Source organism: Ovis aries, chromosome 4 (genome assembly GCF_016772045.2).
Source record: "Ovis aries strain OAR_USU_Benz2616 breed Rambouillet chromosome 4, ARS-UI_Ramb_v3.0, whole genome shotgun sequence".
NCBI classification, from domain to species: Eukaryota; Metazoa; Chordata; class Mammalia; order Artiodactyla; family Bovidae; genus Ovis; species Ovis aries.
This window is the reverse complement of record NC_056057.1, coordinates 106399808-106413430: the sequence shown is the minus strand read 5'-3', so window position 1 is coordinate 106413430 and position 13623 is coordinate 106399808. Positions and strand designations below refer to the sequence as shown.

The 13623-nt window shown below is 41.7% G+C and overlaps 1 protein-coding gene across 1 annotated transcript in view; it reads right to left on the bottom strand.

Annotated features, from left to right (window-relative positions):
- Nucleotides 1-1635: 1635 nt before the first annotated feature.
- Nucleotides 1636-13623, bottom strand: part of WEE2 (WEE2 oocyte meiosis inhibiting kinase) — a 34643-nt gene continuing 22655 nt past the window's right edge. The window contains exons 9-12 of the mRNA XM_004008116.6: nucleotides 13411-13581; nucleotides 12394-12536; nucleotides 3838-5641; nucleotides 1636-1936 (exon numbers count right to left, since the gene is read on the bottom strand). Coding sequence (XP_004008165.2) covers nucleotides 5485-5641; nucleotides 12394-12536; nucleotides 13411-13581 — 471 coding nt within the window. The 3' untranslated portion in view covers nucleotides 1636-1936; nucleotides 3838-5484. The remainder of the gene's footprint in view (nucleotides 1937-3837; nucleotides 5642-12393; nucleotides 12537-13410; nucleotides 13582-13623) is intronic.

The window sequence follows — 13623 nt, the reverse complement described above, 5'->3', positions numbered from 1 at the left end:
ACTTCCGGCTGCTGCCGGGACTGAAGGCTCGCGAGAAGGAAGAACCGGAAAGTCTTCTGAATGCATCGTGAAAACGCAGCCGGCCGGCGTTGCGGGAAACACGCCCCCTTAACGCCGTAGTTCCGGGAGCCTCCTTCCGGGCGGGAGCAATATATCAACACTCCCTATCGGCGAGCTAACCTGATTTTAACTTTGTAATGAAATGAAATTACTGTATTTGAAGAGTTTCCGGGGTCCGCCCAGGACTCGGCAACATGAGCGAAACAGCTGTGACTCTGGAGAAAAATAGAAAGGATCAAGCCTCCAAAAACAAGAAGAAAAAAACAGTAACAACAAATAAAACAGAATGGGGAAAGAGCTGAATGTGCAAAATTTAAGGGTCACCAAAAAAAAAAAAAAGAGGGAGGTATCAAATATTAGTGCAATATTTTAAAGTCAGAATTAAGGAGCAAATCCGTGAATAAAATATAATTTGTACTAAATACAGTATATGAGCCAAGTAGATTCCTAAGGCACCAGGAAAAACGTGCACGCCTATGTACGTTATGTATTTGAACATTTTTTTCCCAGAACATTAAAGTACTTGAAGAAATATTGAATATTTTAAAATTAGGTGTATTAAAACTCACAACACTGTTTTTTTTAATACCAAAAACAGAATTATAATTTTACCTTCCTATCTTGATTGGAAGTATAATAACCAATAATATTTTCAAAAGCCTTTGCTTGCCTTATTTACAACTGCAGGAATTTCCATCTCTGATAATTTTTCTCGAGGAAGTGGCATTCTTAATTAACTTAAGCTTACCAATCTTGCCTTTATTTAGAATTCATTGTGGATTTCATTAATTTTAATAATTTTAAAATGAAGCATTAGTCTTGAATGCTGGGTTTCCTAGCCATTCCTTAAATTTTGTCTTGCGCCCACTAATCCTGGCCTTGGTGACAGAGGGGAAGGAAGGCCGACAGATTGTAGAATACAGGCTGGGGGACGCCTCCCCAGGCCTCTCCATCATCTGGTTCTGGTACTGTCCAACTTCTAGAAAATGTACAGCCACGTCATCCTAATCAGCAAATCTCCTCAGAACCCAACTTAAAACTCTTCAATGGCCCATTTTTGCCCTAAAAGGAAAACTATCAACTATTTCATGTTTCCAACACATACCTTAACCCAGTCTTAATAGTATGACTTCCTAGTTGGTATATTTCATGATGCTTACCTGTTTTACTTCCACCTAAAACATGTTTTGTCCTGGAAACATACCATGTTAATTGCCTTCAGGCCTTGCTCAGACATGAATCATCCCACATGCCCCCATTTACTACTGTAACTTGCCCTCTGATGATTTCCTATTTAAAAATCCTACTTTCACTTGAGCTGTTGAGTCAAGTGAAAAACCAGATTCATCCTTTCCTTCAAAGCCAGTTTCCCTCTTCTAAGTGCCTTGTGTGTTTTAATGGTGCCAAGATTCTGCCAGACCTGAACTTGAAATCACCTTTGAAACTTCTCCCCGATCACCCACATCTGCTCATCCACATCCAATCACTTGGCCTTAAAAGTTCTTTATTAGGCCACAAATCACTCCCTCTTTCTGTTCACAAACACTTTGGAGAAAGGAATGTGGAAAAGTTTACTTTAGAAAGCACGGTGCAAGTTGAAAGTCACACGCAAAACTTTATGAAGAATATCTTAGTGGGGAATCTGGGCTAATCTGAATTCTCTCTCAGACAGGAATTATCAATTCACATTTTCCTTTGTTGGCTGGAGAAAGTTGCAAGTGCTGTCTTCTTTGACAAAGAAAATCATATTAAGATGTATGAAATCATGGCAGAATGGAGTTAAAACATCTTCTGTTATCAAATAGATCCTCCTTCCCAACATGGCAGATGCTTCAGCATTGCTTTGCTCTATCTTCATCATCAGAAGTGTTCTTTCCTGTAATTTCAAAATTCTCTATGCACATCATCCTTCCTTTGTTCCCTCATTTCACTTTCTTTACACCCTAAGTCTTATCTGGTATTAAAGTTTAAATGCCCATGAAGGTACCTCCTTCATGGGGTTGCAAAGAGTCGGACACGACTGAGTGACTGAACTGAACTGAAGGTACCTCCTCTTCCCCATTGACTGTGAGCTCTTAGAGAACAGGAACCTTCTTGTGAATATCCAGTCAGCAGTTATGCTTTAAACAAGAATAGACCACAGGTGAGAACAAATAAATAGAACACAGAAGGATACTCAAGTAGGCCTGAAATTAGAAATTTTAAAAAAATAATAGTCTGGAAGCATAGCCGAAAAAAATTTATTAAACATACTGCCTTTGCAAGAAATCTGCAGTTTGCATTTTGGTGAGGAATTCCTGAAACCTCTTCATGATGTGCACAGACCTGCACCCACTCTTTAACATAATCATAAGCTTTTTCTGTAGTTCATCCATGGACCCAGAAAGGAAGGACCTTCCCAATACTGAGAAGTGGTGAAAGCATCATGCCTTTAGTCAGCTATCATTACTGCTGGTATTAGTGAAATAATTCAGGGCTTTCATCCCTTGCAAAGCTAGCTGAGAAAGAGACAAGTCTACAGTGTATGCCCAAGGCCACAGAGCTATCTTTGGCCTTGCCTTTTTTTCCCCCCTAAATTAAAAGAAAGTCTCAGCTGTAGGTATCAACTGGTACAAACCATGATTGGCATTGCTTTCTCACAGATAGAAAGCTTTGGACAATTCCGATGCTGTACAAGCACACTTTTTATATATTTTAATCAAAGTTTTCACTTTGCTCTTAAATCAGTTTTTCCCGAAGCCTCATAATAACTGTTAGAAAAAAATGACAGCACTTATTACCTAACCTGATTGCTGCTGCTGCTAAGTCGCTTCAGTCGTGTCTGACTCTGTGCAACCCCATAGACGGCAGCCCACCAGGCTCCTTCATCCCTGGTATTCTCCAGGAGAGAACACTGGAGTGGGTTGCCATTTCCTTCTCCAATGCATGAGAGTGAAAAGTGAAAAGTTAAAAGTTAAAGTGAAGTCACTCAGTCATGTCCAACTCTTAGCGACCCCACGGACTGCAGCCCACCAGGCTCCTCCATCCATGGGATATTAGGACAAGCTGGCAGTGGGGCTGGCCAGTTTAAGATTGACATAATGGGGATTGTTCAGTGGTATTCAACAGCTTAGAGCACAAGTCACTCAGTCAGCAACACACGTGAACTTCGTGACTCCTCAGTCTTGCATTGCAACTGACTATGGTAGTGCCACTGGCAGCCCTGTCCGTGTCACGTGCAGTGTCCACAGCCACACTGACTGGGTTGTCACATCCAATCCTGAAGGGAGTCCAGTACTGAGGAAGACAGGTGTGGGGGCTATATATTGCTTGTGCTCAGTTGCTCAGTTGTATCCAACTCTTTGCAACCCTTTGGACTGAAGCTCACTGGACTCCTTTGTCCATGGAATTTTCCAGGCAAGAATACTGGAGTAGGTTGCCATTTCCTGCTCCAGGGCATCTTCCCACCCAGGGATCAAACACTGGTCTCCTGTGTCTCCTGCATTGGCAGGTGGATTCTTCACCACTGTGCCACCTAGGAAGGCCAATACATTGCTTACTCTTAATAATATACCTGTTTTAAAATCACAAAGTGTGGTTGACCTTGCACCATACTGCAAGGGACATGGCTATTGTCAGGGAGGCAAGAAATAAATTCAGTTTGAAAACCTAAATATCAACTATATTCCAATATATTTTAAAAATAAATAAAAATAAAATACACAAGTGTATACAGAAAAAATACTTGAATAAAGACTAATTTTTAAAAATGTCAATGGGCAGTACAGAGCACTATACCTCATTTAATTGCAGGGAAGAAATTGCTACTCCAAAACGTGAGAATGATGTGATGGTTTGTTCACTGCTGCTGCTGCTGCTGCTGCTAAGTCGCTTCAGTCGTGTCCGACTCTGTGCTACCCCATAGACGGCAGCCAGCCAGGCTCCCCCGTCCCTGGGATTCTCCAGGCAAGAACACTGGAATGGGTTGCCATTTCCTTCTCCAATGCATGAAAGTGAAAAGTGAAAGGGAAGTCGCTCAGTCGTGTCAGACTCTTAGTGACCCCATGGACTGTAGCCCACCAGGCTCCTCCGTCCATGGGATTCTCCAGGCAAGAGTACTGGAGTGGGGTGCCATCACCTTCTCCGGTTTGTTCACTGGTTTATTCAACTTTTAAAACTTAATTTGCTTTTAAAAATTAAGGGAAAAGAAGAAAATAAGGCAGCCAAAAAGCCTACAAGCCACAACAGGAGTAACATCATTAAAAGACACAACTAGTTGTTCTCAAATGCTTTTGTGACCAACATGATTTTGTGTCATAGCCTGGCCATTAGTAGCTGTGAAGGCTGTGAAACTGAGCCTTAAAGCCAAGAGCTGTTAGCCCTAGCCTACTAAATTCTCTCTCCTACCTACTGTGGTTTCCAACATGAATTTCTCATTCTTTGTTAGTTACATATTTATAAAGAAGAGTGCTTTACTCCTATTTGGCTTTGGACAAAATTTTTAAAAAAACTTTATTTACAAACATTCTATTCCTTTGAATATATATACAGAGTAAAGCACTTGGATAAAATAGGATAAAATCACAGGAAGCAAAGCCAACTTTTCATAAAATCCAGGAGAAATTAGTAACACTCAAAAATCAAAACCCGTTTTAACAGTTACAAGAGAGTCAAAGCAAATAGATTGGGGGACAACAAACCACATCAGATTTCCCTCAAACCCTCTAGCCAGTTTTTGGTTGTTTTTTTTTTTTTTCAAAAGTTAATAGCTAGTTCAGGAATTTCAAGTCACATAGAGTCTTATTTCTACCTACCTCACATAGTGAAGTCATTTAATTTGTAAAAACAGTATCAGAGAAAGGGATTGTCTCCATTCATCCATTCAGAGAATACAGTAGGAAAATCACTCACTCAAAGCAACTGAGAATTTTTTGAGGAATAAAATCATCTAGCCTGGGAAGCGTTGTTGAAATCCAGGCATACTTTCTTATGAAAATGCTACCTCAACTCAAAACAAAATTGACTTTCTTTCTGTGTGCCAGAAGAGTCCCTGGGATTCTTGGTTGGTAGGCAGGTAGGTAGGCAGCCTCGTAGTCCACAGGCTGCAGGGGCTGGGGGGGGGGGGGGGGGGGGGACGGCTGCTTTCAGTTCAAAGGCCCATGCTTTCCCGTTGTGCATCAGCAAATCTGAGAAGTCACTGAGCTACTGACAGGTGGTGGTAGGAACTTAACAAGAGAAGAAAAATGGCTACTAATGGTAGTGCCTGCCACCAATGCTGCTAGGAAGCCTTGGTGGCTGTAGGATCTTGGCTGGAAATGCTAAATTAGGGTGGCTCTTGAAATCTTCAGCCTCCCAAGTCTGTTAGTTCCTCCCTTTACACGAGAAAGGTTGACACAGCCAGTATCTGTTTTGAGGATAGAGAGTCAGTTGATGGGAGAGACGTTCTTATGGGGAAATCTGCCCCAAGGTGAAGCTTGAAGACTTGGCACTCTTTCCTCCTACCAGACGTTTGGCACTCCTTGACCTGGTGGGGGTCTCAAAGACCCTGGGGACACTGCGGCCATCCTTGGGGGACTGGGCCTGCTGGGCTTCTTTCAATTCCCTGACAATGAAAAAGGAAAAGTGTACATTCTTCAGTCCTAAACTAGGGATGATATTTATGATCAAAACCAACATAGATTTTTCTTTTTATTTCAGTATTTATAGAAACAAGCATGAATGATACACAGAATAGAAAATTAACTCCTGTGATTATCTTTAGAAAGGGCTAGCACACAAGTGCCTCAACACATTGCAAGTTTGCCTTTCTGAATTCTACTGCTGCTGCTGCTGCTAAGTCGCTTCAGTCGTGTCCAACTCTTCATGACCCCATGGACCGCAGCCTACCAGGCTCCTCTGTCCAAGGGATTTTCCAGGCAAGAGTACTGAAATGGGTTGCCATTGCCTTCTCCAGAATTCTACTGATTGGGGCATAAATGGTCTTTAAAATTAAAGAGAAATAAGGAGACAACTCTACAGGGGTCAGCAACGGACAGGCCATGGGTCAAATCTGGCCTGCCACCCGTTTTTGTAAATAAAGTCTTACCGGAATTCAGCCATTCACATTCATTTTTGTATGATCTCTGATCACTTTCACATCACTCCAGCAGAGTTGAGTCATTACAGCTAAGACCATATGGCCCACAAAGGATAAAATACTACCTTGGTCTTACAGAAGAGTGTGCCAGCCCCTGGTCTAGACAATTTCAAGGCATCTGCCTCATCTCCATGATGGGTGCTCACTACTGGTAATGACCAATGACACACCTGTACATCCACGTCTGGCTTCACAGATATACACACCACACCTTAAGGAATACTTATAGTCCTGTGACAGCATATATATTTGTATTTTATTTGTTAGCAGAAATAGAGCAAAAAAAAAATATTAGGAAGGATTATTAGGAAGTTGCTTACAAGGAAGGATTACTTCACTAAAGTCTTCATTAGAGTTTCCACAACTCAATGCCAAGAAATTATCTGGGGACGGGGGGGACTTTAAAGCTAATCATTCTAAGATGGACTGTGTATCCAAAAGAAATTGGACTTAAGTATACTTGAGACAATGGAAGTGACAAATAGATTGCAGGGTGATCTTATAGACAGATTAGATCTGACAGTGCCTGAAGAACTATGGAAGGAGGTTTGTGACATTGTGCAGGAGGCAGTGATCAGGACCATCCCCAGAAAAAGAAATGCAAAAAGGCAAAATGGTTGTCTGAGGAGGCCTTATAAATAGCTATGAAAAGAGGAGAAGCTAAAGGCATAGGAGAAAAGGAAAGATATACCCATTTGAATGCAGAGTTCCGAAGAATAGCAAGGAGAGAGAAGAAAGCCTTTCTCAGCAATCAATGCAAAGAAATAGAGGAAAACAATAGAATGGTAGAGACTAGAGATCTCTTCAAGAAAATCAGAGATACCAAGGGAAATTTTCCTGCAAAGATGGGCACAATAGAGACCAGAAATTATATGGAAGCAGAAAATATTAAGAAAAGGTGGCAAGAATACACAGAAGAACTATACAAAAAAGATCTTCATGACCCAGATAATCACGAGGGTGTGATCACTCACCTAGAGCCAGACATCCTGTGGGCCTTAGGAAGCATCAGTACAAACAAAACCCGGTGGAGGTGATGGAATTCCAGCTGAGCTATTTCAAATCCTGAAACATGATGCTGTGAAAGTGCTGCACTCAATATGCCAGCAAATGTGGAAAACTCAGCAGTGGCCACAGGACTGGAAAAGGTCAATTTTCATTCCAATCCCAAAGAAAGGCAATGCCAAAGAATGCTCAAACTACTACACAATTGCAAATCATATCACACGCTAGCAAAATAATGCTCAAAATTCTCCAAGCCAGCTTCAATAGTACATGAACTGTGAACTTCCAGATGTTCAAGCTGCATTTAGAAAAGGCAGAGGAACCAGAGATTAAATTGCCAACATCCATGGATTATCAAAAGAGCAAGACAGTTTCAGAAAAATATCTACTTCTGCTTTGTTGACTATTCCAAAGCCTTTGGCTGTGTGGATCACAATAAACTGTGGAAAATTCTTAAAGAGATGGGAATACCAGACCACTTGACCTGCCTCCTGAGAAATCTGTTTGCAGGTCAAGAAGCAACAGTTAGAACTGGACATGGAACAACAGACTGGTTCTAAATCAGGAAAGGAGCACGTCAAGGCTGTATATTGTCACCCCGCTTATTTAACTTATATGCAGAGTACATCATGCGGAATCTTAGACCGGATGAAGCACAAGCTAGAATCAAGATTGCTGGGAGAAATATCAATAACCTCAGATATGCAGATGACACCACCCTTATGGCAGAAAGCAAAAGAAGAGCTAGAGCTTCTTGATGAAAGTGAAAGAGGAGAGTGAAAAAGTTGGCTTAAAGCTCAACATTCAGAAAACAAAGATCATGGCATCCGGTCCCATCACTTCATGTCAAATAGATGGAGAAACAGTGGAAACAGTGGCAGACTTTATTTTGGGGGGATCCAAAATCAATGCAGATGATGACTGCAGCCATGAAATTAAAAGACACTTGCTCCTTAAAAGACAAGTTGTGACTAACCTAGACAGCATATTAAAAAGCAGAGATATTACTTTACCAACAAAGGTCTGTCTAGTCAAAGCTATGGTTTTTCCAGTAGTCATGTATGGATGTGAGAGTTGGACTATAAAGAAAGCTGAACCCTGAAGAATTAATGCTTTTGAACTGTGGTGTTGGAGAACACTTTTGAGAGTCCCTTGGACTGCAGGAGATCCAACCAGTCCATTCTAAAGGAGATCAGTCCTGGATATTCACTGGAAGGACTGATGCTGAAAGCTGAAACTCCAATACTTTGGCCACATGATGCAAAGAACTGACTCACTGGAAATGACCCTGATGCTGGGTCTTTTCATCTCCTTTTATATTTTCAACAATTCACTGGATGTAATGATTACTTTAAAATGCCTTCAGGATCCTGCTCAACCATCACTGCCTGACCTTTATAATATCAGATCCATGCTATCTAATTAATTCCTACTTGTTAAATGAAGGAATAGATTAATAAATGCATGCATGAATACAAGCTTACATGCGTAAGAAATGGGATTGCTTCCTTAGGCTTAGAAAAATACTTCTGTCTTAAACATGGGCCAAGACAGAAAATTTTTTTGCTGTTTTTTTATTTATTTTTACTTGAAGGATAATTGCTCCACAATATTACATTGGCTTCTGCCATACATCAACATGAATCAGCCATAGGCTCTGTAACAATCAAGGCAGAATATCTGCCTGCCCTATGATTTAATGGATTTGTCATGGGTCCCTTGTCTAACTCAATGAAACTAAGCCATGCCGTGCAGGGCCACCAAAGACGGGGGTGCATGTTGGAGAGGTCTGACACAATGTGGTCCACTGGAGAAGGGAATGGCAAGCCACTTCAGTATTTTTGCCTTGAGAATCCCATGAACAGTATGAAAAGGCAAAATGATAGGATACTGAAAGAGGAACTTCCCAGATCAATAGGTACCCAATGTGCTACTGGAGATCAGTGGAGAAATAACTCCAGAAGGAATGAAGGGATGGAGCCAAAGCAAAAACAATACCCAGCTGTGGATGTGACTGGTGATAGAAGCAAGGTCCAATGCTGTAAAGAGCAATATTGCATAGGAACCTGGAATGTCAGGTCCATGAATCATGGCAAATTGGAAGTGGTCAAACAGGAGATGGCAAGAGTGAATGTCGACATTCTAGGAATCAGTGAACTAAAATGGACTGGAATAGGTGAATTTAACTCAGATGACCATTATATCTACTACTGCAGGCAGGAATCCCTCAGAAGAAATGGAGTAGCCATCATGGTCAACCAGAGAGTCCGAAATGCACTACTTGGATGCAATCTCAAAAACAACAGAATGATCTCTGTTCGTTTCCAAGGCAAACCATTCAATATCACAGTTATCCAAGTCTATGCCCTAACCAGTAATGCTGAAGAAGCTGAAGCTGAACGGTTCTATGAAGACCTACAAGACCTTTTAGAACTAACACCCCAAAAACATGTCTTTTTCATTATAGGGGACTGGAATGCAAAAGTAGGAAGTCAAGAAACACCTGGAGTAACAGGCAAATTTGGCCTTGGAATGTGGAATGAAGCAGGGCAAAGACTAATAGACTTTTGCCAAGAAAATGCACTGGTCATAGCAAACACCCTCCTCCAACAACACAAGAGAAGACTCTACACATGGATATCACCAGATGGTCAACACCGAAATCAGATTGATTATCTTCTTTGCAGCCAAAGATGGAGAAGCTCTATATACTCAACAAAAACAAGACCAGGAGCTGACTGTGGCTCAGATCATGAACTCCTTATTACCAAATTCAGACTTAAATTGAAGAAAGTAGGGAAAAACACTAGACCATTCAGGTATGACCTAAATCAAATCCCTTATGATTATGCAGTGGAAGTTAGAAATAGATTTAAGGGACTAAATCTGATAGAGTGCCTGATGAACTATGGAATGAGGTTCGTGACTCTGTACAGGAGACAGGTATCAAGACCATCCCCATGGAAAAGAAATGCAAAAAAGCAAAATGGCTGTCTGGGAGGCCTTACAAATAGCTGTGAAAAGAAGAGAGGTGAAAAGCAAAAGAGAAAAGGAAAGATATAAGCATCTGAATGCAGAATTCCAAAGAATAGCAAGAGATAAGAAAGCCTTCCTCAGTGATCAATGCAAATAAATGGAGGAAAACAACAGAATGGAAAAGACTAGAGAGATCTTCAAGAAAATTAGAGATACCAAGGGAACATTTCATGCAAAGATGGGCTCGATAAAGGACAAAAATGGTATGGACCTAACAGAAGTAGAAGATATTAAGAAGAGGTGGCAAGAATACACAGAAGAACTGTACAAAAAAGATCTTCATGACCCAGATAATCATGATGGTGTGATCACTCACCTAGAGCCAGACATCCTGGAATGTGAAGTCAAGTGGGCCTTAGGAAGCATCACTACGAACAAAGCTAGTGGAGGTGATGGAATTCCAGTTAAGCTGTTTCAAATCCTGAAAGTTGATGCTGTGAAAGTGCTGCACTCCATATGCCAGCCAATTTGGAAAACTCAGCAGTGGCCACAGGACTGGAAAAGGTCAGTTTTCATTCCAGTCCCAAAGAAAGGCAATGCCAAAGAATGCTCGAACTACCGCACAATGACACTCATCTGACACACTAGTAAAGTAATGCTCAAAATTCTCCAAGCCAGGCTTTAAGCAATACGTGAACCATGAAATTCCAGATGTTCAAGCTGGTTTTAGAAAAGGCCAAGGAACCAGAGATCAAATTGCCAACATCCGCTGGATCATGGAAAAAGCAAGAGTGTTCTAGAAAAACATTTATTTCTGCTTTATTGACTATGCCAAAGCCTTTGACGGTATGAATCACAATAAACTGTGGAAAATTCTGAAAGAGATGGGAATACCAGACCACCTGACCTGCCTCTTGAGAAATTTGTATGCAGGTCAGGAAGCAACAGTTAGAACTGGACATGGAACAACACACTGCTTCCAAATAGGAAAAGCAGTACGTCAAGGCTGTATATTGTCACCCTGCTTATTTAACTTCTATGCAGAGTACGTCATGAGAAACACTGGACTGGAAGAAGCACAAGCTGGAATCAAGATTGCCAGGAGAAATATCAATAACCTCAGATATGCAGATGATACCACCCTTATGACAGAAAGTGAAGAGAAACTAAAAAGCCTTTTGATGAAAGTGAAAGAGGAGAGTGAAAAAGTTGGCTTAAAGCTCAACATTAAGAAAACAAAGATCGTGGCATCCGGTCCCATCACTTCATGGGAAATAGATAGGGAAACAGTGGAAACAGTGTCAGACTTTATTTTGGGGGGCTCCAAAATCACTGGCGATGGTGACTGTAGCCATGAAATTAAAAAACGCTTACTCCTTGGAAGAAAAGTTATGACCAATCTAGATAGCATATTCAAAAGCAGAGACATTACTTTGCCAACAAAGGTCTGTCTAGTCAAGGCTATGGTTTTTCCTGTGGTCATGTATGGATGTGAGAGTTGGACTGTGAAGAAAGCTGAGAGCCGAAGAATTGATGCTTTTGAACTGTGGTGTTGGAGAAGACTCTTGAAAGTCCCTTGGACTGCAAGGAAATCCAACCAGTCCATTCTGAAGAAGATCAGCCCTGGGATTTCTTTGGAGGGAATGATGCTGAAGCTGAAACTCCAGTACTTTGGCCACCTCATGTGAAGAGTTGACTCATTGGAAAAGACTCTGATGCTGGGAGGGATTGGGGGCAGGAGGAGAAGGGGATGACAGAGGATGAGATGGCTGGATGGCATCACGGACTCGATGGACATGAGTCTGAGTGAACTTCGGGAGATGGTGATGGACAGGGAGGCCTGGCGTGCTGCGATTCATGGGATCACAAAGAGTCAGACACGACTGAGCGACTGAACTGGGCTGAACTGAGTGGGTCCCTTCCCACCTTAGTTATGGTTATCTTACTTTGGGTAGTCATCTACCAGTTACTTGAATACTGTTGTCACTTAGAATCCTGATTTTTCTTTACCAGTTGTATTTCCTTGCAATCATTTGCATTAACTGGAATTGTCTCTCTCAAGCTGTCTACTCACAGAGCATCCATGCCCTTGTTACACAGGGCCCCTCTTTGTGAGCAGGAGCCTCTGTGTCACAATGTTAGATTCCACTTGAATCCATAGAGAAGATACACCAGACCGGTTGTCACTGTGAGAACAGTGACAGGTTCTTCCTCAACTCCAGCATCCAAAAATCTACCTTTCCAGTGTGGCTGTCTTGAACTTTTCCAAGTTCAGCTGGTGCTGAAGTTCTTCTGTTTTCCCCCGGGAAGGACAGAGGACTCGACTCTTGGCCAGAGCTGCTGCAGACGGTCTCTCTGCTGGATCAGGGTGGACCATGTTCTGATGAGGTGGGACCAAAAGGGAGGAAATAGAAGCTTCATTCTTGAGAAAATCTCCCCACCCAACCAACTCCAACCCAGCTTCTGCTGGTGGGTTTTTTGAAACTCAATGCTCCTTTGTGCAAAGGAAAGAAATAAATGAAAACTTAGCTCCACCCAGGACAGAATCCTTATGTGATATCACTATCCTTATGTGATAGCATCCATCATCCATACCTTTGACTTTCTCAAGTATCCTCTTTTAAAGCTGATTGAATGATGAACTAGTCTAATGTCTTAATTTTCAACAGAGGAAACTGAGGTCCTGAGATAAAGTGGCTTGTCCAAGTTATTGACAGGACCAAGACTAAAACCTGGGTTACCCAACTGCTAGTTCAGCTCACTTACTTCCATCATGTGTCCATTTTTCACTTAAAATTAATTAAGGATATCCCACCATGACAGTATTCCTACAGCCTTTGTCTTCAGAGGATGTCTAGAGCCTAAGATGACTGGAATACAGTAGAAAATACCTCATTGTAAACAGCAATTAGTGTCAAATAATGAAGAAAACACTGATCCTTCCATTTGAGGAGCAACGTTCAGAGTCCGCTCCACTACTTAGTATGTAGCCTTGAGCAAGTCACAACACTTTGCTGAAACTCAGTCTTCCTTTACTGGCATTTGGAATAGCAATATTCACCTTCTGGACTGTTGTGAGAATTAAATGAATTAGCATAGACTTATTACCTAGCACAGGACCAACACTGAGCTCCTCAGTAAGTATAAGTATCAACTAACTCTAAGGACGATTTACACATAGAAATAGGTAGACATCTATTTGTCAAGACATTAAAAAAAATACATTTCCATCTTTTCTTCACAAGAGACAGCACCTTGAGTAGTTGGTGGAATTCCTTGGAGAGCTCCTGAGGAATGTCTGGAAGGTTCCCCTCACGAATGTGATGCCACTCGGTGCCGTTGGTGGGCAACGACTGTGCTCCGGCAGCCACGGCGATGGTCAAGCCCAAGGCAAATGTGTCTGCTTTGGGGAGGTGCTGATAATTCTTCAAAACAGAAGAAGACAGGAAGGCTGGTTAGTTTGCCAA